Raw genomic sequence first — 26,777 nt, forward strand, 5'->3', positions numbered from 1 at the left:
TTCGAAAATTAATCTGGGAGATCCAGAGTGGTCAAAATAATCTGTTTCCACATGGAACCATTGCCAAGGTGAAGATATTGCTTTTCCCAACTGCCCATGCATCATGATTCAGAAATGAATTTAGAAAACAAATAATAACACTAGAGTATTTCATCAAATAGCTCAATGACCTACGATGGAAACCTTACCAATAAGATCACAGAAAATCATACCCTCTTCGCCTGTCATCATTAAACTGTCCTGTATCACCAAGTAGCCAAAGGAGACTTCCTGCAAGTAAGAAGTTGCTTCAATTGCTGGCTTTGTCATTTGCATCGTCCCATAGGACTAATACAACAAAGCTGCAAACAGAACCTCAAGAAACCCACAATTATTACTTACAGATTCTCAATATTGGATTACAGCCATTCAAATAACAAGCAGCAATGTAGCATCTGCAAATGGAATAGGCACTTCGGATGCAAATTTTGTAAAGAAACAAGCAACTTCTCCATCTTCAGTGTGGGACCTAGCATCCGTTGGCTTTTCTTAGATATCTAGTGCACTCAAAATGGCACATAAAAAAGCCAACTGTGTCACCATTTAACAAAGCAGAGAAATTGAAGTCAAATTATTCCAACACATCGGACCAGTAGGCCTGCCTTAAACTGGATCTACTTTATCCAGAACTTTGATAACACCAGGATATACAAGATTCCAAATGTTTTTTAAAGAGAGAGAATCAAAATTTGATAATTGAAAAAATAAGACTGAATAATAAACATCAACAAGTGTAACAGCAAATAATCAGTTACAAACATTATATTAGCCTATTGTTTGATCTCAAACAGAAGCATTCTAATGTACACAACTGCTACATAAACCTCACCAACTGAAAATGGGTATCCAGACAATCAACCTCTGATTTCCAGGTACAAAAGAACAACAAATTTACACATGCAGTTACTCCAATACTGCAACTTCTTGGTCTACTCTCCAATAGTTTGCATCATTGTACTCTTTTATTCCTACCCCACCATCATCTGTACTCTCTTTTTCAGGACTCTTAGGAGCAATGCTCTTTTTCAATGGAGCAGCCTCCCCAACGATCCCCTCCTTAAGAGCATGTTCCATTGCCTTTTCAGTACCCTCTAATTCTACACCAACAAATTCAACATCCTCTTCAAACATAGAAGGAACAGCAGCTGCTTTCTGACTAGACTCAGATCCAGGTGAACTTTTGCTGGAATCTGGAGAGGTTGAGACACCATTTTGAATAGATTCTTCACTACCACTGGAAGTGGAACTTACCAAAGGAGTTGCTGCCTCCACTGAATTCGCCAGATGGCCACTAGAGTTACTGGGATCTTCAAATGGGTTCACATTGGATCTACCAATTTGAAAGTCTGAAGCATTGCCCCATGCTGCCCATTCAGGCATAGGCCTGTCTCCAAAGGGGTCGTCATTGTCTGTTGTCTCAAAGCGAAAGAAACCCATGTCATCTGACGGACCTGCTTTCTCATTTTGTTGATTGAAGCTACCACCATTAACAGAATTCGATCCACCAAATCCACTATAGGCATTTGAACTAGAAGTGGGTGCTCCATCTGTAGAGTTTTTGCTCTCAGCCAATCCATCCTCCTCTCCAACTACCACCTCGTCATCACTATTGCTATTCCCACCATTTGATGTTCCATTAAGGTTGATCTCTTCCATTGCCTCTGTAGGTGAGGTGTTCATAGGTGCATCACCAAGTCTATCATCTTGAAAAGTAAACCAGTTTGAGTTTGTGAACAAACTGCTGCAGAACAGGAAAAAAAGAAAACAGAACTGTCACACACAAGCAGTATAAAGTCTATATAGTAAAAACAGATGCTATGACCTTGCCTGTGTCACTAGTTGCCATATTTTAGCACACTCAAAGGAACCAAAGAAACACAAGGGCATGCATTTCCTTGTGTGTGTGAGTGGGTGGGTGAAGGCCTGAAGGGGAAGGGGGAAGGAATCTTCTCTCTCCCCATCCTCCTTCATTTTCTGGCATTTAAAATCTAAGGGTGTTTGTTTGGAGAGAATTTATTTTTAGTTGCCTACACCCAATTATAGTGCAGAAAACACGTGCCGTATTGACATCTGCACACGGCTAAAGCTAATCCTTTAAAACTACAGAGCTGCACACTCACCTCCCCTGATCATCTCCCAATCGGAGGGATGATATCACAACTTCAGCAGACTCATCATCAAAGTAAACATCCTACATGGCATGACCATAAACTGTGAGAACATGGAGGCTTATGATAACATCAAGAAAAAGATTTGACAGACCTTTAAAAATATTCAAAAGGAAGTAATGTCAATCACCGAATAAAAGCACTACCTCATCATCTCGTTCAAGAGCTGTATGACCCTGTAAACAAGTAATGAAGACCATGAATGAATTGACAAATGTGTAACCATAACTCAACTGCAACCCACAGCCCAAAATCAGGGTTACATGCACAGGTCCCAGAGTTGTATTTATCTTCTCTTCTGCTTACAGAACAGCACCCAACCCCACACCTCTAAGCTTCTTCCCCGAAAAAAGAAAAGAAAAGCTGAGAAATTAACACTGCTCTAAATGCACTAGGCAAACCCTTACCTCTTCAGCATCATCATTGTCATATATGGTGTATCTGAATGCTTGGCTAAGATTATTGGCTAAAGCTGCTACATCATAATCTCTGTCATGAACATCTTCCTCATCACTGTCCCTCATCCGATCGTGTAATGCAGTCGGACGGCTGCTCATATTTAGAAAACTCATCATGATCTCTATTCCAGTAGTTGATACAGGGATCAACAAGGGCAGTAAAGAGGAAGAGGCAGAAGGGAAGTAAACTGGAACATTTTCACTTCTTTTGCCTACCAAAAGTACTAAACATAACCACCTCTCATTCTCCACTTCTTTGAAAATTTGTGACATCTATGTTTATACTACTCAGAGGTCCTATCCTCGACTATCTGATGAAATGATTTTATTAGAAGCTTTTTTTGGTTGAACATGTGATTTTCACTATAAGCTTTTCGTCTAATTAATAAGGACACTTCTTGTCACTACTAGAAACGGACATGACTGCGGCCTCCAAAAGCACATGGTTACAGTTAGTTCTCCTGCTTTCCCACCCACCACTTATTTTTGCTCACAGGGACAACAATAATATGTAGAGTACTAGTCTGTTAATACTTCTCTCTGTTTACTTCTCCAATTTTTTTACAACTGGTTATTTCTCCATTGTATCATTCCACCAGGTTAGGGGGGAGTTGAGATATATGCAAATGGCATGGTTTAGCTACGATAAGCTTTATTGAAGAACACTAACACTATAAAAAGGTATAGCTGATGTAATTGTTCCACTTACATAAGGTCTGGTGTTTGTCTGGGGTTAGAACTTGCATGTCCATATATTTGAAGAACCACTTTAAAATCAAGAAACCCTAATTTGCCTTCAAAGACGAATTATTTAGAAGTGGTATGAACTGGACCTAATAGAGCAGAATGGACAAAGGGAATTCTATAGCCGACCCTAGATAATTTGGGATCAGGACATATTTGATTGATAGACTAACATTAGAGATGATATAATATTGGTGATCAGTTACACAATTAAAAAAAGAGGCAAAACTTACCCACAAGCCCATCGGTAGACATTTTCGATTGTATTACGCTCTTGTAATACAGTAGTTTGCCAATCGCTCCATTCCATATTTTTCTGGTGTAAAGAACACAGACTAGCATGTGAGGATGCATTTAGCACAAAATCTGCTGCCATTAATAGCTATTATATAGAATGTCATAAGGCAGAACCTTTCACCAACTTCTTCTACTCACTCAATATGATGAGCCAAAACAATAACAAAGGATCTAATGAGATACTCCACAATCATAATAATGATTTTGCTAACAAAGTGATTTCACGTAATGACAAGGACCGTGACACTTGAAGATCAACTAAAAAGTTTAATCACCCCACACAGTAAAATCAGTGCCAGTGCACTCTTCCCAACAACTATAAACAAGCTAAAAGATCAATTTCATATCAAATACAACTTTTGAAGCATGATGGCTAGGTAACCGTATGTTGAAATTAATTGCCAACATCCATCCTAAAATCTTTTAAAGATGTGGAGAAGCAGTGTTCAGGAAAGCGAGTAAGGTTTCAGTGTACTCTTTCCTTCCAGTACTTTTTCTCTTTTCTTTCTTCTTCATACTGGTGCAGTGGCACTGCTAGATTTTCTTCCTTTTTTTTACTCTTTTCGTTACTCTGTTTTCCTTTGCCCTGTATAGCTATGATTGTTTAAATTATATGTCGCTGAATTTGTTTTCCTCACAGTGATTATTAGATATATATTGCTGAATTGTTTTGTTCCTTAACAATGACTAAATGTTGTTGAATTTTTTCTTAATAATGAAAAAAAATATAACGTTGATTATTTTTCTTAAATCTTATCCGCGATTAAACATGGCTGACCCGGCATGAAAATATGGGGGAAAAAGTTAGTAAGACCAATTGGACAACAATTGTATGTCTGTTGTGTGACAAGACAACTAAAGGGGAACCTTTATTTAGTTTATGAATTTTTGCTTATATATTTTTCTCTGTTTATTTTGGTCTTTTTTCTTTTAAATTGTGCTTCACTTCAATGAAGTGAGCGCTTCGCTTAAAGTGGGACCTTGTCGCTTTTTACTGCTTTGCGCTCCCCTAAACACTGTGGAGAAGAGCATATTCTTAGAGACATAAACATAAGAAGTCTTTATCCCTTTCTTATGATAGTGGTGTTCAGGCCAGCTTTGCACACCTCGACATCCCCGCTTAACTGTTACCTTCAATCTCACAGATACCGGCAACCTGTATTTTGCCCCACTAGAATTTGAACATGAGATCTCATGATTCTGCTACCACTTCATTGACCACTAGGCCACACCCAAGGGTGCTACAAATTCTAACAATTAGGGGTTGTTTGGTACGAGAGTGGGATAGACAAAGTTATCCCATGGATTAGTTATCCCACCATACATATGAAATAAATTATCTCATCATTGTAGTACAAATGGTAGGATAAACAATTCGGGACTAACTTATACCTATATAGCTTGGACTCTCCAAAGTTGATGCCGCACCCGTGTCGGATCCTCCAAAAATACACTACTTTTGGACGATCAGACATGCACCTGTCATCATTTTTAAAGAGTCCAAGCAGCATAGACTAATACCTCTAACCAAACGCATGATAAAATAATCTTGCATTCTATCCCTTATCCCTCTACCAAATGATCCCCCTTAAAGTTTCAAAAGCATTGAACAATTATTCAGAGAAAAAATTCAAAATCTAATTGAACAATTTTGGTCAATGTGCTCATAAGTCATAAGCAGTTCATCATCGTTTAAAGCATATCAAGCAACTAAGCACAAAGCTGTCACACACCTCAATATGTGCTTGAATGTAGTTGTCATTCTTTCCCAACTGAACAAGATTGTTAGAAATCCGTGTTATATGTCCTATGTTGCCCATTCGGGGTGCTCGTTTTCCAGAGTTAGCAAAAGTAGGCTGCATCAATCAAAAAATACCATTAAAAACATTTCAAGATATTAAGTGCAGTGGGGTTCCCATTTAACATATTTCTTATCTTGGAGAGAATAGGATGGAATAATTGGAAGGAAAAAAAAACGGAAGGCACCAAGATATTTAAAACCTAAAACTTAATAGAAAGTAAATCAGCTATTCACAAATATCAACCTGTTTTTCATCACTAGAAATTGTAGACTGTTTATCCATTTGAAGTATCTTCCCAATCAAATCACACTCGTCAAAAAGATGGTCAACAATTATTTTGTTTTTGTTTTCCATGCAGGAGATTATTATACTCTCCACGTGATGAAGTAAAGCATTATTGTAAGGGTACCTGTACAGCAATTAAGTATTTTGTTAGAACGTCAAAGTAGTAAGAAAGTCACCCAACACAAAACCAATGGTTTTTGGTGCTTAAACCAGCCATTGAGTTCCAGAATCCATGAGCATTGACAAAAATCTTACTCAAAAAAGAGATCCAGGACTCTTTCAATTGCCCCCGAGCTAATCAACTCTTTCTCTGCAGCTTCATTGCCAGCTCTCAGTAGCACGGAAATGAATTCCACAATCTACAATAATGAAGCAAACCACAAAGATACAAAGATCAAGAGATCCAGGTGAGATAGTCAACTCAACTATTTAGCAGTCAAATGTAATTACACTTAAAATGCTGAACATATTTTCATAGTAACACTCTTTTCTAAGCTTCTATTCCACTGACTAAATGCTCAAAAATATTTTTCAACAAATCCACCAAATAAAACAAGACAAGCTATCAAGCTATTTACAATTCATTCAAAATACAAACATGAAACAACTTAGTCCATTCTAGCTTTGAAAATCCCTTCGGAGTAACACCAATCAACCTATAATAACCAAAAATTGAAATTAAAGAAAGATCGGCTCACTCAATTTCAAGAACATACACAATACAAACCTTCAAGCGATGCTTCCCTAGAGGTGGTCTGAGTTCACCATATGTCGTAGGTAGAATCTTCTCATCAGAGGTCACATTCAACAGTTTGACCAAGTCACCTGTGACAAAATGGGCCACAATTGTGAAACATCTCTAAGGTGAGCTTCAAGGGGGCAGTAAACACGTCAGCTGTATCATGAACGAAAGGGTTTTTTTTTTCTTTCTTGTGATGGCTGTGTGTTTTCATGCTTTACTACTGCCCATTCTCTTAGAAGATCTATACTGATCTCTCAAGAGTAGAAACATATAACAACTCAAAATCATATAAGCTTTTGCAAAAAGAAACTTACCAAGTTTAGGCAGCATTGCACCAATAGTGTCAGGACTGACATGCACGGGTGACTCGTAAACATGCCGACTCCGGAAGGAATACATCATAAATGATGGGATTGATCTTTTTGAATCCAACAGAGATATGCAGACGGTCAAAGAATTGACAAGGGCAGACTTTGAGTGTGAATCTTCAAGGGCATGACCAAAGATCCTTGCTACAAAGCTACATGTGAAGAAAGTTGAGTATTTATCAGTCAAAGTTTACCATCACTAGAAAAGAACACCAGGAAAACAACCCGCTTTCCAGTAAAGTATCAACTGAAACCCCAATACCTTGGGCTAGATAGTTTTGTAGCCAGAGGCGATGGTGTGTTTCTGGTTATTGCACATAGCGTCTCTGCTGCATTAGCATGTACTTCAGGAGGACTCTGGACAATAAAACAGTACATAAGAAATGATAAATCACCTCATTTAAATGGATAGCTAATTCTTGCTAGGTATTTAAGAAACGCTTCTTGGGTAATTAGAACTACTACTACAAACATGGGTGAAATATGTTTTTCAAAATGTGTACAACATGAGTCGAACTGGTTAAGGATGGAAACCCATTTTGGTTATAATGCTGGGCCAGATGACTCTCAATGTCAAAATTCCAAAAATAACTTCTATGTCCTATTTCATATGAATGTGTTGTCAAAGGCGCACTTAATCGCTGAAGTGAGGCTCAAAATGTGTTGAGCGCTTCGCCTCGATTAATGTGCACTTCGATGTCGTCATCAAGGTTCTAAGGCATACTTTTCGTTGCCAATGAGCCTCTTCTGGAGAGGCGAGACAAAACAATTGATATTTTACGGTACCATAATATTTTTTTTCAATTTCTTTGTTAATATATTTATCATTCATTCTAATAATTTTTAGCCTTGGACTAAACATATATATTTGTATGTTTTCTTCCATTGCGCCTTTTTACATTAAAACCCACGCTTTATTTGCGCTTAAAGCCCCCACGGACTTTAGAGCTTTTCTGCACTTTTTGCTTTAGATAACACTGATTGATAATGGATTAAGATGTTTCATATGAGAATGCCATTTAGTTATGTTGTTATGTGTGTAGGATAAAACGAGCTTGATGCAGGACAAAAACAGATGAAATCAAGAATAAAAATGGAAGAAAGTAAACTGAACAATTGCGCAATCATGCAGGAAGGACTACAGAGCTGGAGCGCGCAGTTAAGGCAAACACCCTAAACAAAGTGCTTGATCAAGTGTGCACTCGAGTCCCATGTGTGTAAAGCACCCACTTCTTCTGATGGGATTTTTAACACGGGGTTAATTGCAAAAGTTTCTTTGGATACCCCTTACCTATATAAGTCCTACAAACTAGTGGTTTATGACAACTTCCAAACTAAAGAGTTATTTTCCTCAATAGTACTCAACAAGATTTATATTGAACAATTTTTAAACCAATCCAATGGAGACGATATCTTTCTATACTATCTTTGACGTAGAACGAGCTTATTTATATAGCTGTGTTCTACACTTCCCAAAGCATGAGTGCACAATCATATATCGTTATCCTTATTCAAAATGAATGTGGTACCCCGACAACTTGTAAACGTCAACCAGAACACATATATCGAAGGAATACTAATGAAAAGTAGCAGATAAGCAAATTACAGGAAGCCTTTGTAACTTACAGAAGGGCACAGTTTATCTACGATCATTTCTAAAAGATTGCTTTCAGCCAACCATTGCATCACATCTGTCGTGTTAGGGTACATTTGATCATCGGCACCTACAAGTCGGACCAAAACCTATAAAGAAACAGTTCATCAGAGGAATGTCTTGTCTTCACCAGATCAATTCTCAAAGTTGACTATATATCACAATCATACACAGGTTGTGGTAGATGAAAAACACAACTGAAACACTAACCTCCATTATGGAGGTTATACCAATCAAATCCACCATCTGGCGGAAAACATCATGGTGCACCTGTAAGAAAATCAAAATGATCTGGAATATAACAAATTCTTTTGGGGGGGGGGGGGGGGGGGGAGGGGAAGACGAAAAACGAAAAAACATGTGCACGTTGTTAAGAAGGACTATTAAGCTTTAAATCAATATCCTCTCTAAGCTTGCTAAGTGGAGGATTAGACAAGGTCTCCTTGTATTAACCCACTCCATGTAAACTTGGAGATAGGAATGTTCATGATTGGGTTTGGGTTGGGTTTGGGATAAAACCAAACCAATTTAGTCGGTTTTTAAAATTACTAAGACCAAACCAAATATAATTCATATCCATCGGTTTGGTAGTTGTTTTGGTTTGATTTTTAAGAAACATAATGATATTTCTCTCTTTTATTTTTTCCTACAATTAGAAAAGAATTTTCCTATCATTTTCCAACTCAAAATCTGTTATTAACCTTTTATTGTGTTGGCTATAATTTTAGTAGATTATGGAGAAATTTTCTTAATATCTATAAGCTTAAATCAAGTGAATAAAGTTGATAAGAAATACAAAAAAAATATATAAAGGTAGTCTTATAGTTGTTTCTTTGAACAAATGACCTTGGATTCATGACTTTCTTTAAATAAATGAGCTAAGGTGTAAAGTTCATTAGACATGAATAACATTTCATAAAAAATTATACAAAATATTTAAAATTATTTATAAAAAATAATATATTGTAGATAAATAATTATCAATTGTGTATATAGCTTCTCAGTTTGGTTCGGTCTTTTATTCAGTTTGTTTCTGATAAAGCCAAACCAAATATTATTGATTTTTTAAAACTTAAATCCAACCAAACCAAAACCAAATAAAAATTGATTTAGTTAATCAGTTTAGTTTGGTTTTCCATTTAGATCGGTTTTTCACCAAACCATTAAAACCCCTACTTGGAGAAACCTTTCTTCTAAGAAGTCTCCATGCAATTATTTCATAGACAACTAGAGCAAGTTTTTGTCTCTTAACCCTCCTTGCACCACCACCCACCACATCTAAATAGATATGCAGAAGTTTAGTGACATCAGGATTTTTACTTGTCTAACAAATTTAAGTATAACTCAAGAAATCATTATGGAGTTCACTAAGCTCATCAAAAAATTTTCCTTATGAACAGTTATTTTTGGGACAAGTAAACCAACAGTTACTATTACAGATCAGAGTGCAGCTTTTTTTTACATCTCTTCTTTTTTTCTTTTTTTTTAATAACCGAGAAATCCGTCTGTGACCTGCCCTTTGGATCAATCACAGCCTTCTAAACGTGGATAATGTACCCGCCCCTCTACCCTTCTCCACTTAAATACCGGGCTTCGCTTTGCATGGTGTGGGGCTTGAACCTGCGACCTAAGCCACAAATCCTCCACCTTTTGCCACTTGAGCTAGGCCTTGGGGGCTACATCTCTTCTTTTATAAACTTATAGTTACTATTTCAGATCAGAGTGCCTCCTAATTAAACTTTTCAACAAGGGTGAAGACGCAAGCATGAGCTGCCTAACAATATTATCCTGACAGGGCTGGGTAAAGCACAAGCCAGAAAATGTTATCTTCCCTGCCTCCAGGTTGTTTGCAGGATACAGAGAAAAACGCACAGATCATAGATAGGTCATGAGTGGCAGGGTCTGTAATAGAGACAGGTCAGCATAAAAGACGCAAGAACCATGAGAGGAAGCGATGAAGAGACAAAGGAGCCAACTCAAATTAGCAGAGAGAATGACCCTATACTAACTATCCTTCCCCAAAAGAAGGGGAACCTGGCCTTGAGAGGACTCAAACAATCGTTGATACCAAGGGAAGACAAGACAGGAATAATTGGTAGTCTCAGAAAGGAAACTAGGGTATTTCACAGTGCAATTGGGTGGCTCCATAAATGCAGATTAGACAGTTACGGTAATGGGCAAAGCAAAGAGTTTGTTGTTTGTTGGAGAAGGCAGAGAGTTTTATCTCTAGAGGCACAGACAAGAAATAGAAGCAGCACAAAGAAGAGGACTAACACATAGTGAACTTAACAAACTTAGGGTGCAAATCAAGAAAAGATGATTTTACATTGCCCAAAATAAAAATCTTCTGCCTAATTTTATATCAAAAGATAATATGACAATAGAAAAGAATGATGCTAGAGAACATCAAGTAAGCATCTCAAAGAACGAATTAAAATGGCATGACCACAATAAATATACATAACTTGTTTTTTGATAAATAAATATGTATACACTTTTATAAAAGATTAAAATAGCTACCAAATGAAAATTGCATTGGAATGCAAAAGCAAACATGTAACAAACGAAAATGTGTGGCTTTCTAAGGTTGAACTGGTTTTAGAGAGAGGAACTACAAAATATTCTTCGTTGTCTTGCAAAAAAAAGGAACTTCTGGAAACTCCGAAAAATGGACCAATTCTTTTTACATCTAATCTACCAGCGTTGAAGAAATCAGTTTACTTCCTTTCAACCACAAATTATAAATTTATGATTTGTTGGACACTAACTTGAAAATTAGATGAAAAATGACCATAAGGAGCACAGAGTAGCTAAGCAATTTATAATACCATGGTGTAAATATTAGATTATATTTAGTTAGGAGGTGGAGTAAGATATTTTCTGGTTAACCTTCTTGTTAACCAAAAATGTTGGGGTTAGCTTTGACCTTAGGAATTGAGTATTTGAGTTAATGATGAATGTAAAACCATAACTCAAGCCAATCTTTGTGGTCTCATTTCAAATTGCTGCTTGATTTAAAAAAAAGTTTCTTCAGCACTGTCATAATATATCAGCATAGCAGACTGGACAAAATATACCTTCATATCATACTACAATTTTTTCAAGTTGTTGATTTCCACAAACAAAATCCTTTTATTGACAAAATATAACATCTTGCTTATTTTTTCAGAAATAGAGACCCAAAATTTTAACAATATGAAGCAGCAAATATTAGTCGTCTGCAAGAATGGATCTGTGGTATGCTACCTGAACATAGTTCATGAGGGGAACAGTCTTCCGCAGCATGAGGCATATCACAACCTGTAATTCAGTAGGAATACACAAATGAACTTGCTTTAACCAAACAATATTTCAAATTTCAAAAAGGACAAAGGAATCTTGTACACATGAAGCTTGTGAATGAATGATTTCATACCTTACTAAAATACCCAGCAAGCAACGCACTATGCGGACAACTTGGTTCCAAGAAGGAAAATAGTAACTTCATGAGCTGCGCCAAGATGATAAAAAGGATTGAACTCTCGGGCAAAACAATTTCTTCTCTGAAACTAAAATGTAAATAACTTTTTTTTATATTTCAATTTTAAATTAAAATGTAACAACTGCATCTAGTGAATTGCCGTACCTCTTCTTCTTCCACTAGAGTCTTAAGGATAACATCAATTTCACAGGTGAATATTTCACTGGCAAGGAAAGGAAACCTATGGTGCAAGACATTAATTAGAAACAATAAGTTGCAGTGATAATACCTAACATCTAAAATTAGAAACATACAATTGTGCAACAACAATTATTCAAATAATTAAGGCTTTCCCATGATAACTTACTTAAACTTCCGTTTGCTATCGGCATCCTCAGAAGGCTCATCAACAATGTAGTGCAGCAACTGCTCAATCTGGGATCTATCTCTCAAACTGAAACCTCAAAATCATAGAACTGTCTCAACAAACATTGGGATATTAAGTGGTATCAATACTGAATGGTGTAATTATTACTTCTTCCCTAGAACTATATGTCAATTGATAGTTAAACTGAAACAATTAGCGGAAGCATATGCATGATAAGAGAAAGGCGTTTTTATAAGGTAAAGAGGGATTTAAAAAATTAAAACTTCAAGAATGTTTACAAATTTATGAGACGGCTGTTCAAAGCTTTGCATTCTTGAATTATCTCTTCTTCATCGAGAAGCTCTTCCAATGTAAAGTTTTCCTTGTCTAATACTGCTTCAACCTGAAAAACCGAGGGAAAAAAAGTTTCAAAATCTGGCAATATCTAAATTTGAGAGGAAAACAAAAGGAAAATGGAAAGTATCGGACTTATTGTAACAACATAATGAACAGAAATTATCAGACATCTAACACAAAATAAGAATAGCCAACTTACAATGAAATTCAATGAAGATGTTTAGAAGGGGTCAAGCTAAAAAAAAAATCATACATTGAAGGACATCAAAGTATTTGAAAATCACATTATGAATTATGGTAGGGTCCTGCAAGTCGGTATTTTTTTTTTGAAACTGTTAAGGTTGAATTCTTCAGCATACAGTATGCTAGCTACCTCCAAAAAGGGATAATTACAGATTTCCTATCAAATCTATAATCTGGTCTATATCATCTATACAAAGCTGTTTACACCAAAAAAGTAGAGATACTATATAATTCCATTTAACTTTGTGGATGGAATTGGATCTATCTTCAAACATCTTCCATTTCTTTCTTTCCAGACTGACCACCATACACATGATGGTATTAGTTTCCACCATCTCTTTTGACTCTTACTGCCTCCCCTCCTAATCCAGCAGCTCAGCAGCTCAACAGATCTGATGTATGTTCTGGTATTGTCCAGTTCATGCTTGTGATGTTGAGAAACAAGTTCCAAATTTGAGCAGTAAACTTACAATGCAGGAAGAGATGGTTATTTGTTTCCCCTGTCAAGTTGCACAAAAAACACCTAGGAACCAGTTGTCTGCCTTTCTTTTGTAGAACTTCTTCTGTTAAACATGCTCTCTTTATCACTAACCAGGTGAAACACTTTACTTTTGTAGGAATGTCACTCTTCCAAAAGTAGTTCCAATTATATTTTGGGGCCCCTGTCATCCCCATTAGTCCTCTTTTGTAGGCATTGTTGACTAAGAAGACTCCATCCTTGCTATGTTTCCACAGGATCTTGTCTGTTGCTGTTGTAGTTATAATCATTCCAGCTAGTTTTTCCAGTAGCGCTGCCACCCTCTCCACCTCCCAGTCATTAAGTAGTCTTCTTAAAGATATGTCCCATCCCTGTTCTGTCCAACAATCACTCACTCTAGCATCAGGGTTCTCACAGATTTGTTTGGAAAAAGTTCTCTAAGAGAGGTTTAGTCTATCCAACCATCTTTCCAAAATTTAGTTTTGTTTCCATTACCCACCTCAATATACACATTTCCTTCCATTTGTGGCCATAGGTTCCTGATTGTCCTCCATACCCCCACCCCATATGGTTCAGAGGTGATTTTTGTACACCAGGGATTTAGTTCTCCATATTTTGCTACTAAAACCTCCTTCCAGAGAGCTGCATCTTCCTCAGTGTATCTCCACAGCCATTTCATCAAAAGGCTTTCATTTTGCAGCCTCAAATTTCTGATCCATAGCCATAGTCGGTGATGACTATTGTTGTGACGAAAAAACAATAATCTGAAGATACTCCATAGTAATCCATGCATAAAAATTTCCAGAACTACTCTATATCCAAAAACACTCATGAATTGCACAGGTCCTATGCTCAGTCTTCAAGATGATAAACAGAAAACTTAAGCTTTCATTTAATAAACATGCACACGCAAAGAAACAGGTTCAACAGACAAATGAAACATTACCTTATTAAAATTCAATTATCAGTTTTTTGGGATGAAAAAGTAAAGAGTTTATTAATGATTACCAAGAAGGTACTTATAAGAGGACATCAGAAAAGATTTTTTCCTTCTACATTGAAGGAATTCCACAGATTCAATAAAGAGGCTATGTCATATCCAACACTCTTCCTACACCACAAATAAAGACTCTTACAGCATCTCAATTTCTTTTTTCTCATTAAGACCACAATTGTTTCTATCTAGCCAAGTATTCCAGAAAACGCAAGTAGGAACAGCATTTCAATGGTGCCTGCTGCCCCTAGCAAATGTTTGTGTATACCTGAAGCATAAAAGCAAGTTCTATACTTCCTCGCATAACACATTGGACTCCAAAAAATACTCAGAAAGAAACATTGATCAGTTATTAAGGCTCGGTACTAAATAATATTGTCAATTAGTATTAAGATAGGAGACAAATTCTCTTTGATCAAATAATTCCAACACCAGTAAGCCCGCCACACTGTCCTCTAAGCAATTAATTTCGGCAATCAAAAGGCATATATCAGGACTCCAGTTTCATTTCTCAAATCGCAAAACATAAACAAAGAAAATAACATTACCCAATGAAGCCAAACTCAAGCTAATTACCAGCAATTAATTAAAATAAGCACCAAAAGTAACAGCACAGAATATATCATAAGCAAATTACATGATCCAATTAAGGCAATTAATTCAACAGAGTAAATTTAAATCAAACAGGCACAGACACAGTAAATTCCCCCAACGTATCAATGAACAGAAAACATGAAGTCCTAACACATAATACACTGTCTGCGAACTTAAGCCACACATCATGCAAAAAAAAAAATGAATCCAAAAACTCACAAACGTTTCGAAATTCAATCTCTACAAATTACACTTGCTCATTCAATTGATAAATACAAGGACAATAGCATTAAATGGACCGAGTGACCTACCGGTGAACAAGCAGAAAGAGATGTGAGCTTCCAAAACATATTGAAAACAGATCTGTAAACCCTAGAAGTGAATCGAGAAAAAAAAGAAAAGAGATTGGAGATGGTGATAAGCAAGAAAAGTAGAAAACCCTAACTTTTGAGATCAGAAGAAAGCGAAGCCGTACAGATGGAAAAGAGGAGAAGAGAGGAGAGGGTTTTCTAATTCTAATTCTAATAAATTCTAATAAAACTAAAAATGTTTTATGTTGCTGGGAGATATGAGGACGGGAAAGTACAAAATTTTGAGGTTCGAAATGTGTACGAAAATCGGAAAGGGGAAAAAATGATGAATAAGATAAGCAAATCGAGGAGGGGCAAAAAGGAGATAAAATCATGCAAAATATTACCCCTCTCAAAGGATTGTCATTGTAACAAATCCATTTAATGGTGGATGTTCTCTTAATCTATCTCTAACGTAATATATCTATTTATTATATTAATTAAATATTGTACTAATATATTTATCAAATATTGAAAAAGGATATCTTGTATATATTCTATAAAAGGGTAGTCTTCACCCTTGTGAGAGTTCGGAACCTAAATAAGCCACAAAAAAAATAAAAATGATCAAAATAAGTCATTATTCTACTAAGTAACTAAAATAGGCTTAGTGGAAGAAAATATTCCGTTTTATGCAATATTTCAAACATTTTATGTTAGTCTACGTGTATATTTTAATATATAACGGAACTATTTTTTACACCTTGTAAAACGGAACTATTTTTTACACCTTATAAAACGGAACTATTTTTTACACCTTGTAAAACGGAACTATTTCTTACACTTTGTAAAGTGTAAGTTTTTCTTACACTTTGTAAAGTGGAACTATTTCTTACACTTTATAAAGTGGAAGAAAAAATTATGTTTTACAAAGAGGAATATTTTTCACGTTTTGCATTAAATTGTATCTCTTTATGAAGCTTTTGCAGTGTTTGTCATAATTATATTGATTTGACATATCATAAAAACGGAAAAAATTATACATTATGTATTTTTATTGTTTTTATTCTGAAATCTCCTCCAAGCTCCATTTAAGGACGTTCAAACATAGCACCTTCAACATCTTTTGTCTTATATTTTTCTTCATTTCAATCTCAAAAAAATGTCTTCTAAACCAAAAGTTGGAGTTTCGATTGATTGGGATGGCGAAATTATACATGACGAAAATACCGTTTATTATAATTGTCCTCCCAAACACAATGCTAAATATTCAATTCATGTCCGATATCATAAATTTCGTTCATCAATTTATAAAAAAATGGGTATAAATAGTACTGATTATAATTTGATTATAGTCGAAAAATACCCTACTTCATTTTTATCACAAGGACAAGTAAATTTTGGAGAGTGGATTATCTATAATGACAAATCACTGACCGACTTTTTGAGGGCTCCAAATGACTACATAGATCAAATCAAGTTAACAATACTTGAAATCTATGTTAGGAAGGAGCCTAAAACTAGTCAACAACGTTCTCCTTTATCGGTCGATGTTCATCCCGATTAGAAAATCGTAATAGCGTTGATGGATTTCCGATAACTCAATCTACTGATTTTTCTAACATGACTCATTATCAAAATATTCTTACCTGTCGATATGATTTTGATTTGAACGAAACTATCAATGAAAGTGACCGATAATGCTCAATAATTATATTTCGATTATTATTTGTTGATTTTGTTAATTATTTATTAATTTATATTATTTATTATTCCTATTATTATTATATATTTTGTAGCGGTTTACCTCAGTAAGAGAGGAATATTGCTCCAAGTTATGGACTAGATAATTATTTTGATCAGTCCTCACAATTTGAAATGACGAAAAATGTTGGGACATCTTCAAATTTTCATGTCTCACCTACTTTTGACGCAGATGATTATCGGTATGTCCAACACGTGATTTTTTTATTTAAGTAAGTTAATTGCATGAAGCAAATATTTATACTTTTTTACACATATAGGAAAAATATCACACAAGATGAGTCCATTGATCCTGTGAATATCGATGATCGTGACCTTCCAAATTACGGCTCACCTTCAGGTAGTGATAGTGATGATTTGCCTAATGCTGAGAAATCAGGAGATAATATTCCATTTGAGGCATAATCTAGTGATGATGATTTTTTTATGCCCAATCGGTCACCAAGACCAATATCCATGAGTCCTTTTTGTAATCATGAAATTCCTTATCTTGATCATCTCCCAGATGGTCCAGATATCTTTAGCGATACACATGATGAATATACATCACAACGTACGTGGCGTGAACCGCAAGATTTCATGAATGGTGTTATTTATATTGGAAAGGGCATGTTATTCAATTCAAAGAAGCACTTGCAAAGAATAGTTAAGCTTCTACATTTAAAGATAACGAGGGAGTACTCTGTTATTAAATCGACAAAGAAATCATGGCAACTTGTTTTGCAGGTGTATAGAACAAGGATGTCGATTTAGGCTGACTTCTTTTAATGATAAACATACTAACATGTGGAAAGTTGGAAGATACATTAAAGAACATACATGTGATATGGGTACGTGCCGCGATGGACATTTCAACTTGGATATTGAGATGATTGCTTTTGTCCTCCGTACTGATACAGAAAAAACGCCAAGGTACTATTTTATCCTTAGATGATTTTTCTTTAAAAAGAAAATATTTATTTTTTTATTTGATAATTAATATTATTTTTACTTTTCAGGTTTTCCATCAAAGACTGCCAAACAATCGTTCTTAAAGTATATGGCATTTTGATAAGCAGAAGAAAAGCATATCTTGGTCGCAAGCGTACTTTTGAAAAAGTCGATAGTACTTGAGAGGGTTCTTTTGCAAATTGTCGAGGTTCATGGAAGCTTGGAAACACTTCAATCCGGGAACAATAGTTGAATGGAAAATAGAGTGGCGTGTCGATGTCATTAAAGATGTATTCAACTATGTGTTCTAGACTTTTAAACCATGCATTGATGGGTTTGTGTTTTGTCGTCCTATTATATCGATCAATGGAACACATGTCTATGAAAAATATGATATCAAGTTGTTGATTGCGATTGCAACGGATGGTAACAGCTCAATATTACCTTTGGCATTTGCAATAGTTGCGAATGAGAGCATGAAGACATGGACTTTATTTTGGATCATTTACACTTGCACATTGTCAAGGGTCATAGAGGTGCAGTATTGATATCAGATAGGCATCACGGAATACCCTAATCCCTGTATAATTCTCCAAATTGACAAGCCCCATTTGGGTTTCATCGTTTTTATTTAAGACATTTGAAGGCCAATTTTTTTTTAAAAATTCAAAAATGTCACTTTGAACAACCTTTTATGGGCAGCTGCAAATCACTATCAGGAGAAAAAGTTTTTGAAAAAAATGGAGATGATTAAGGAGATTAATGCGGAAGCGTATGTGTGGTTACTGAAGAACGATCTTGACAAATGGACATTGCACAAAGATGGAGGTAGGAGATGGGGCATGCTGACAACAAACAGTTCTGAGTCATTCAATGGTCTGCTTAAGTCAACCAGGGGCCTACCAGTTACTGCAATGGTGAGACTCACTTACAATCAAATTGTGAACCGTTATGTTACAAGATCAAAATTTGTTAATCAGCTAGTACAACAAAAGCAACAATGGATGCCTAAACCATTCAAGGATTTTGAGGAAAATCGAAAAAAGTCACAGCGTCACACACTCATCAACTATCACCAACAAAGGGAAAACATATTTGAGGTGCAGATACATATGCATCATGGCTATGGTGGTAATAAGCACATTGTAAATGCATCGCAAGGAATATGTCAATGTGGTAAATGACAATCATACCACATTCCATGTTCTCATGCAATAAAGGGATTTGACCAAATTGGGTATCAAGCATGGGAGCATATGGCACCAGAATTCAGCATGCATAACTACAAAAAAACCTACTTCAGATAATTCAATCCAGTCGGCGGTGAAAAGTATTGGCCCGATAGTCCCTTTATTATGATAGCAAATAAAAAATATATTACGAAAAGTGGGCGTAAATAAAACCACTCGTGTACATAATGAGATGGAGGTTCCCGCAAGTACACTCACTCGCAAGTGCTCAACGTGCAAACAAATAGGTCATGATAGACACAATTGTCCATCACGAGCTCGAAATGCATCATATGGTGGTAGTAGTTAAAGAAAGATGTGTAAATGTGTTAATTTATTCTTGTATCATTTTATATGCAAATTTTTATTCGTTCTTTTGGTCATCCTCGAGTCATATTTTTTCATTCACTTTTTAAAAAAAATACATACACAAAAATAATAACAGTATACACAAAAATATGAACATACATGAATTTTTTATTCACTTTTCCTCAAAAAAAGATACAAACACAAAAATAATAACTATATATAATTAAAATAATAATACTATGCATCCTAAAAAAAATACATACACAAAAATAATAATATTATGTTCCACAACCCTTTCTTGAAATCCGTAGAATATCTCGCGGCCTAAGTCTCGCATATCCATCCTCATCTTCATTGTCCCTCTTACTCTTCTTGGCCGGAAGATCATTTATGTTCACATTCTTTACAATTCTTTTAACAATCTTTTTTCTTCCGAGTGTTTGAGACATATTATCCACTGGCATAATAAAAGTAACATCTGGAGACGAGAGTGGTGACGAAGTGGTCTGCAAAACCAACGACAAAATCAAAGTGAAAACATAACAAAATCTTTACAGTTGTGCAAAAATTATATCATTAACTAATACTTCATATGGATGCTCCTTGAACTCGTAAAATGGATAAAATCAAACTCAATTCAGTTTAGCAATTGGGTTGAATGTAGGGCATAGTGTTCACACTTTTATACTGAAAGTTTGATGAAGGAAATTCTTCATTTACTTATGCTTTTCATTTTTGGAAGAAAAAAGGAGGGGGTAAAGAGTTAAGGCTGGAATCAGAAAAGGTCAAAACACGTTGATTTTCTATTTTTAACAAATACCAAGCAAAAGAAGGCATAGTTGTAGCATGACACATTAATTATTTATCAAGGTAATCTAGGCGAATGAGAAAAGACAGGTAAGGAATTGGTGGAGAATTAGAATGTAAACTTGTGTCACATTGGGATCCTCAGTAAATGTCGGAATGACATCCTCCACGGTGGATAAAGGCCCCGTAGTATGAATCTAATAATTAAAAGTTAATTTAATATAAAATAAAAGCATTAATAACTAATATAAATATTTTAAAATAAATAAATAATAAATAACATAAACCTGTGTCACATTGGAATCCTCAGTAAATGTCGGAACGATATCCTCCACGGTGGATGAAGGCCCCGTAGTATGAATCTAATAATTAAAAGTTAATTTAATATAAAATCAAATCTTTAATAACTAATATAAATATTTTAAATAAATAAATAATAAATAACATAAACCTGTGTCACATCGGGATCCTCAGTAAATGTCGAAACGACATCCTCTATGATCGTCGTGGGGCTCTCATCCACGGTGGATGAAGGCCCCGTAGTATGAATCTAATAATTAAAAGTTAATTTAATATAAAATCAAAGCATTAATAACTAATATAAATATTTTAAAATAAATAAATAATAAATAACATAAACCTAGATACAAATTTAGATTCAAAATATCAAAAATACAAACTTTTAGAAACGAAATGGAGAAAAATACATAACAAGAGAACCCTACTTCCTGTAAATAAAGGAAAAAACTGTATAAAGCAGATGCTATAAAGCAAATCAAACACAGATGCAAATTTGGATCAAGAACTTCAACAAGATACAAACTTTAACAACTCAGTTGAGAAAAATAGAAAAATAAACGAACCCCACTTTCTGTAATTAAAGGAAAAAAATTGTATACTTAATGCAGTAAAGCAAATCAAACATAGATGCAAATTTGGATCAAGAACTTCAACAAGATACAAACTTTAAAAAATCCATAAACCTGTGTCACATCGAATCCTTAGTAAATGTCGGAACGACATCCTCTATGATCGTCATGGGGCTAGAATCCACTGTGGATGAAGCCCCGTAGTATGAATCTAAAAAATAATTAAAAGTTAATTTAATATAAAATCAAAGCATTAAATACATAAATAATACGAACCTGCGACTCAATCGCATCATCAAGCAGTCCTTCAAAAAAATCTTGAGTGTTATAAAAAACAGTATCTTTGGTGTCACAATGGGCAGTACCAGATGTGTCCTACAAAAATATATAAATAGTTTGTATTTATTTATTTTGAAATATTTATATTAGTTATTAATGTTTTAAGTTTATATTTAATTGTTAATGCTTACCGCCATATCAGGTATATAATCTCTAACACCTATAGCTAATCCATAACTCATACGTTCGAGTCCTTCCACATCTCGAGACGGTCTTTAATATGGATCAAATAACATATCTAATAAATTCATGATGTCCGACGTGCCAAACCGATGGATATGCAAATCATCGACCTCTACTCCCATCTCTACCTTTATGTCTGGAGGAATAGATATACCACCGGTGCTACGTCCTAGAGCACGTCCTCGTGCTCTACCTTTATGCCCCTCACGTTCCCGTCCTCGTCCATCTACACGTCCACGTATGGGTCCTCTTGAACGTACATGTTCAAACAAAGGATCTCCCTAAAAAAATGGCTCTCTAAATTGTATTCCGGCCTCAAGCAGTGTATCCCTAACAATCTGAGATACCTCTTCACCATGTGAAGTTGAGGCTGTGTCTCTCTGCCACTGTAATGCAAGACTGTGCAACTTAAATAGTCCTCTGGACATTGCAATGCTAGTACCAGCGGAATGAACAAAGCAAGATGGTACATCAACCTCTAATGCAAGCTTACCTATAAGCAACCTTCCATATTGCATGTACCACAATCTATACCCTGTCCCGCTAGTACCATCATTTACCTCAACCGCTAAACTCTGATGTCGATTACCCCAATCACGAAAATATTTATCCAACATTTCAAGAACCTCCGATCCAAGCCTCATACGTTGATCATGCACGTGGTGGTTAGTTCCCCAACTAGGAATCACAGGTACATGTTGGGGACGACCAAATTGACACATCACTTTATCAGGCGCGTGCACCTCAACAATCTCTAGGCAAAGCATAGGCACACATGCCATCCACAAAGGCTCATCGACCGTACAACAACGAGGCAGTGTATGTAAAATCTCATTATACGGTGTCCATCGAAACTATTTTTAAAATATAACAATTAGATAAAATCAACATTAACCGCTTAGTATAAAAATAAAATTATTATTGATTTACTTTTATATGTAATTTTTATATTTTTTTTAAAAAAAACTAGTGAAGAGTTGCAAAAATTATTTGATGCACCTGATCCTCCATCATGCGGTCTAGCTGGTCTCTAATCAGGATAAGAACATGATGTGACTCAGTATCCCTATCAATTTCACGCGTTCAACGCCTAGCATATGGAAGTAATGCGTCACCGTCATGCGGCGGAGGAGCTGATGGTTGTACATGCAAGATCCTCTCCCAACACCAAACCTTAATGTGACAAACAAAATATTTAACAAAAAAAATTAACAATTACATATATATATTTTTAATAGATTTTAGAAATTATTTGTATGTAATTTAAATACTTTAAAAAATTGAATATAGAAAAAATATTCTTGTACGGTGTAATGTTAAAGATTCTTTGTATTTGAATGTATTTCAAAACTTTAGTAAAGTTACCTGAAGGAGAGGAATAAATCCGCAAATGTCAACCATATTACCGATAGATGCCCGACTAAGTGCACGGTACAAGTAGGCCAACGCTGCACTGCCCTAACTGTACTTACCTACGTTGTGGATGGGATCTAGGAACGCCAAGTATTGTAAGCTAATAAGGTTCCCCGACGTGTTCGGAAATAAGATGTCCCCCCTAATATAACAAACATGTAAAGTCTAGTAATCTTCTCAACCCGCTCCACTAGAGTAGCATCTCCTATCGGATCTACTTGTAACTAATCTCGCAAGTAGCCGGTAATGCTATGTACTCACCTGACTCGCACCATCCATATCAGTAGGTACTATGGCACATCCTGTGAGTATCTCTAATAAAGTACGTCATGGACGAATCCTTCGTGCAACATCCTACATGTACACAACATCACCATCGATGCGCAAACCAAACAAGACTTGCACATTCTGTAATGTAATCGTGACCTCACTAAAAGGTAAGTGGAAACATGAGTCTCTGGCCTCCAACGCTCAACCATAGTTGTAATAAGGGCACAATCATACTGAATCCTGCCCACACAAACTACATCATACAGTCCGAACCTACGTAAGATCTTCTCAACACGTCTATGAGGCGGTGCAAATGAAATAAATTCCATGCATCATTCATGCGCACCGTCCTCATAAGGCTACTAAATGATATATCCCCTTTCCATAACAATTCTGATTTATGCTCATACTGAGAGAGAAGAAGTGTATGATCAATCGGTCTAGGATTCACAACATGCTCCATTATATACTGTAAGAAAAATTCTATTAATTCGTTTAATGTAATTATATCTTGACAAATTAAATCGTGAACTATCTTCAAAAAAATAGAAAAAAAAGACAAAAGAAACATATACCTAAAGAGAAAGAGATGGAACCATCTATTGGAACAATTGAGGGATGACTATATGTTTTTTTTTCCCATGAAGAGGAATTGAATCCCTAAAATTTGATAAATTTCAATTTTGGTGCTGATTGATTAAGAATATCTTTCAATTACTTGAAATGTGTAATTGTGAAATTTTGATCTCTTTGTTTACAATATTAAAAAAGATTCAGAATTATTAACCACTCCACCATTCAGTTATCAATGTGTTATGTTAAACTTATATTTATTATTTCATATTTTAGGTTAATACAACAACAACATATTGAGTATAAGAATAGAATTTATGCAGACTTTAACCTTGGTACCTCTAAAAAAATCTGAGTATAACATATTTCCAACCTAAAAGGATCAAAGGTTAAATATGTTGAGTCATATATCGCAAGGATCAAAATTAAAATTTATGAAATATTGAGGGACCAAAAATACTAGTCTCCCTACTATGTATATATATTGAGGGACCAAAAGTACTAGTCTCCCTGCTATATATATACTATATGATATAACACTTCATTTCAATACAATTTTTTTTCATTTCAACACAATGGATCATATTGCTAGGGGAAGAAATGCAAGAGTAGCTTCTAATCAAGCTCAAAGACAAGCACCAAATACAATTGACAATAATGCAAGAAGGCAATCTATGCTAGAAGCAATGGAAAAACTTGTTGACAAATACAAATAACGACTTCAACATCTTCAAAATACTATTTTTCAACTTGCAAACTATTATTTTGTGTTTCAAGGTGTTATCTTAGCTTCAATATCTCATTCTTCATCCCTCAATTGTTCCAATAGATGGTTCCTTTTTAGCCTCTCCCTATTTGCTGCCATTATCAATCTTTATGCAATATTTTCCATGGGAAAAAACATATAGTCAATTTAAGACATTATGATATAGCTTGGAAAGAATATAATGACCTTATTTAGGTTCCAGACTCTACATGATGTAACTGTAAGGACTCTCAATTATTAAATATAAAAAACATGAGATGGAAAGGTATAATTCTACAGTAGCGAAATACTATTTTTGCAATACCAATCCAATAGTGTAATTCCTTTTGTTTCTTTCGAATTAAAGACTCTTTTTTTCTAACTCAATATTTAGTAATTGAATGCACATTGTATAAGATTTGTTGAAATTTTGAACAAATTACAACATCATTTCAAAGTAATGAAAATATGAGATGGAAAAAAATACCTATTTTATATAATTTGTAGGGTCGGATTGTTGTGTTGTCGGGTTGTGCTACTCCAATCTTTTAAGTTTTTAATTTTTTAGTGTGGGGTCGCTTCAGTTGTCGGATTGGGACCATCAAATGTTAATCTTCAAAGTGAAAAAACGTTTGGAAGCCATGAAAGCGAAAGGGGAGAAGAAGAAAGTGAAAATGTAAATTAACTTTTTATAAAGTGTAAGATTTTCTTCCACTTTATAAAGTGTAAGAAAAAGTTTCACTTTACAAAGTGTAAGAAAAACTTACACTTTACTAAGTGTAAGAAATAGTTCCATTTTACAAGGTGTAAAAAATAGTTCCGTTATATATTAAAATATACACGTTATGAGACTAATGGAAAATGTTTGGAATAATGCATAAAACGGAATATTTTCTTCCACTAAGCCTATTTTAGTTACTTACTAGAGTAGTGACTTATTTTGGTCACTTTTATCTTTTTGTGGCTTATTTAGGTTCCATACTCCCCTTGTGAAATACTCACTTGAAGAAACTAAATAAGACTCTCTACTTTATACTTTTCATAACCATTTGTCTTTCTTTCTCGTTTAGTATTCTTGTATTTTCCTCTTATTTTACAACACGTTATCAATACGAGTCTCTAACCAATTGAGACCTACTTAATTTGGGATTATTTTTTTTCCTAAAAGTTGATCAATTTTCTTTCCTAGTTGGATATATATATATATATATATATATATATATATATATATATATATATATATACATACTAGTTTCTAGACATGTGCTTCGCACGTGTGTTCCATGTGAATTTTTATAGATATGTTAGAATGACTAAAATTCTAAAGAAACATGTATGTAATGAGTAACAAAATGCAACAATTACAAATAAGTCTTCAATAATATTACCTAAAACAACAAATGAAGGGCGTATTCAATAGTAATATAGATGGAAAATTAATAAAAAGTAAAGTACATAATTTTCTGAATTCTTATCACTCCTTCTCCCATATCCTATCAAAATTCAAGAGTCTTCTTCATCTACTTTACCTATAGAATAATTGATAATCTTGGTAAGGGTTTCATGAAATTAAAAAAGAAAATACATAATTACCCCATTCAACTATAACCCTTTTAAAAAAAAAAGATAACTCAAACTATGAAAAGGTCCTAGTACCCCATTATTCTTGTTCAAAGTGGATTTAATACCTCCTTTTGATCCTACGTGGCACATATATTGTATTTCACTCGCCACTAGCGAGTGAGATAAGCAAAAAAAATATTATTTTATTTAGTTCAGTATTATTTAATTAGAAATATTAGTTTCTTTTTACTATATTTATTTTATCATATTTTTTCAATTATTCTTGTTGTTTTATCTTCTTACCCAGTAGACTGAGGTTACCAAGGGGACTTCTGTTCAGCTGAGGGAGACCGGAATTAGTGAGATTATTGGAAAGACAAAGAGATGAAAGCGAAGTGAGGTGACAGAGAAAGATCGGAAAAGGCCGGTAAGAAAAGCGTCGG

The 26,777-nt window shown here is 34.9% G+C and overlaps 2 protein-coding genes across 8 annotated transcripts; both read right to left on the minus strand.

Moving 5' to 3' along the window:
* Positions 1 to 906: 906 nt before the first annotated feature.
* Positions 907 to 15,558, minus strand: LOC125831845 (uncharacterized). 7 transcript variants are annotated; one of them, XM_049510983.1, is made up of 19 exons: positions 15,362 to 15,558; positions 12,684 to 12,787; positions 12,385 to 12,471; positions 12,183 to 12,258; positions 11,973 to 12,047; positions 11,804 to 11,857; positions 8,768 to 8,827; positions 8,530 to 8,646; positions 7,166 to 7,260; positions 6,850 to 7,055; positions 6,521 to 6,618; positions 6,049 to 6,152; positions 5,752 to 5,917; positions 5,440 to 5,562; positions 3,643 to 3,725; positions 2,615 to 2,756; positions 2,354 to 2,383; positions 2,160 to 2,230; positions 907 to 1,777 (listed from the first exon to the last, which is right to left on the minus strand). In XM_049510983.1, exons 1-19 carry the CDS (start codon positions 15,398 to 15,400, stop codon positions 943 to 945), a joined length of 2,565 nt encoding a protein of 854 aa, XP_049366940.1. In that variant the 5' UTR covers positions 15,401 to 15,558; the 3' UTR covers positions 907 to 942. The 7 variants fall into 7 exon arrangements, with proteins under 7 accessions (XP_049366940.1, XP_049366938.1, XP_049366937.1 ...); XM_049510981.1 differs by having other exon boundaries at positions 907 to 1,780; XM_049510980.1 differs by having other exon boundaries at positions 12,684 to 12,829; positions 15,362 to 15,457.
* A 6,563-nt stretch (positions 15,559 to 22,121) lies between these two features.
* LOC125831850 (uncharacterized) lies at positions 22,122 to 22,537 on the minus strand. The gene is made up of 2 exons (XM_049510992.1): positions 22,264 to 22,537; positions 22,122 to 22,156 (listed from the first exon to the last, which is right to left on the minus strand). The coding sequence occupies exons 1-2, from the start codon at positions 22,535 to 22,537 to the stop codon at positions 22,122 to 22,124; spliced, it is 309 nt and encodes a 102-aa protein (XP_049366949.1).
* Between the last annotated feature and the right edge of the window lie 4,240 nt (positions 22,538 to 26,777).

This window comes from Solanum verrucosum, unplaced genomic scaffold (genome assembly GCF_900185275.1).
Source record: "Solanum verrucosum unplaced genomic scaffold, falcon-dt-bn FXZP01000192.1, whole genome shotgun sequence".
Lineage (NCBI taxonomy): Eukaryota > Viridiplantae > Streptophyta > Magnoliopsida > Solanales > Solanaceae > Solanum > Solanum verrucosum.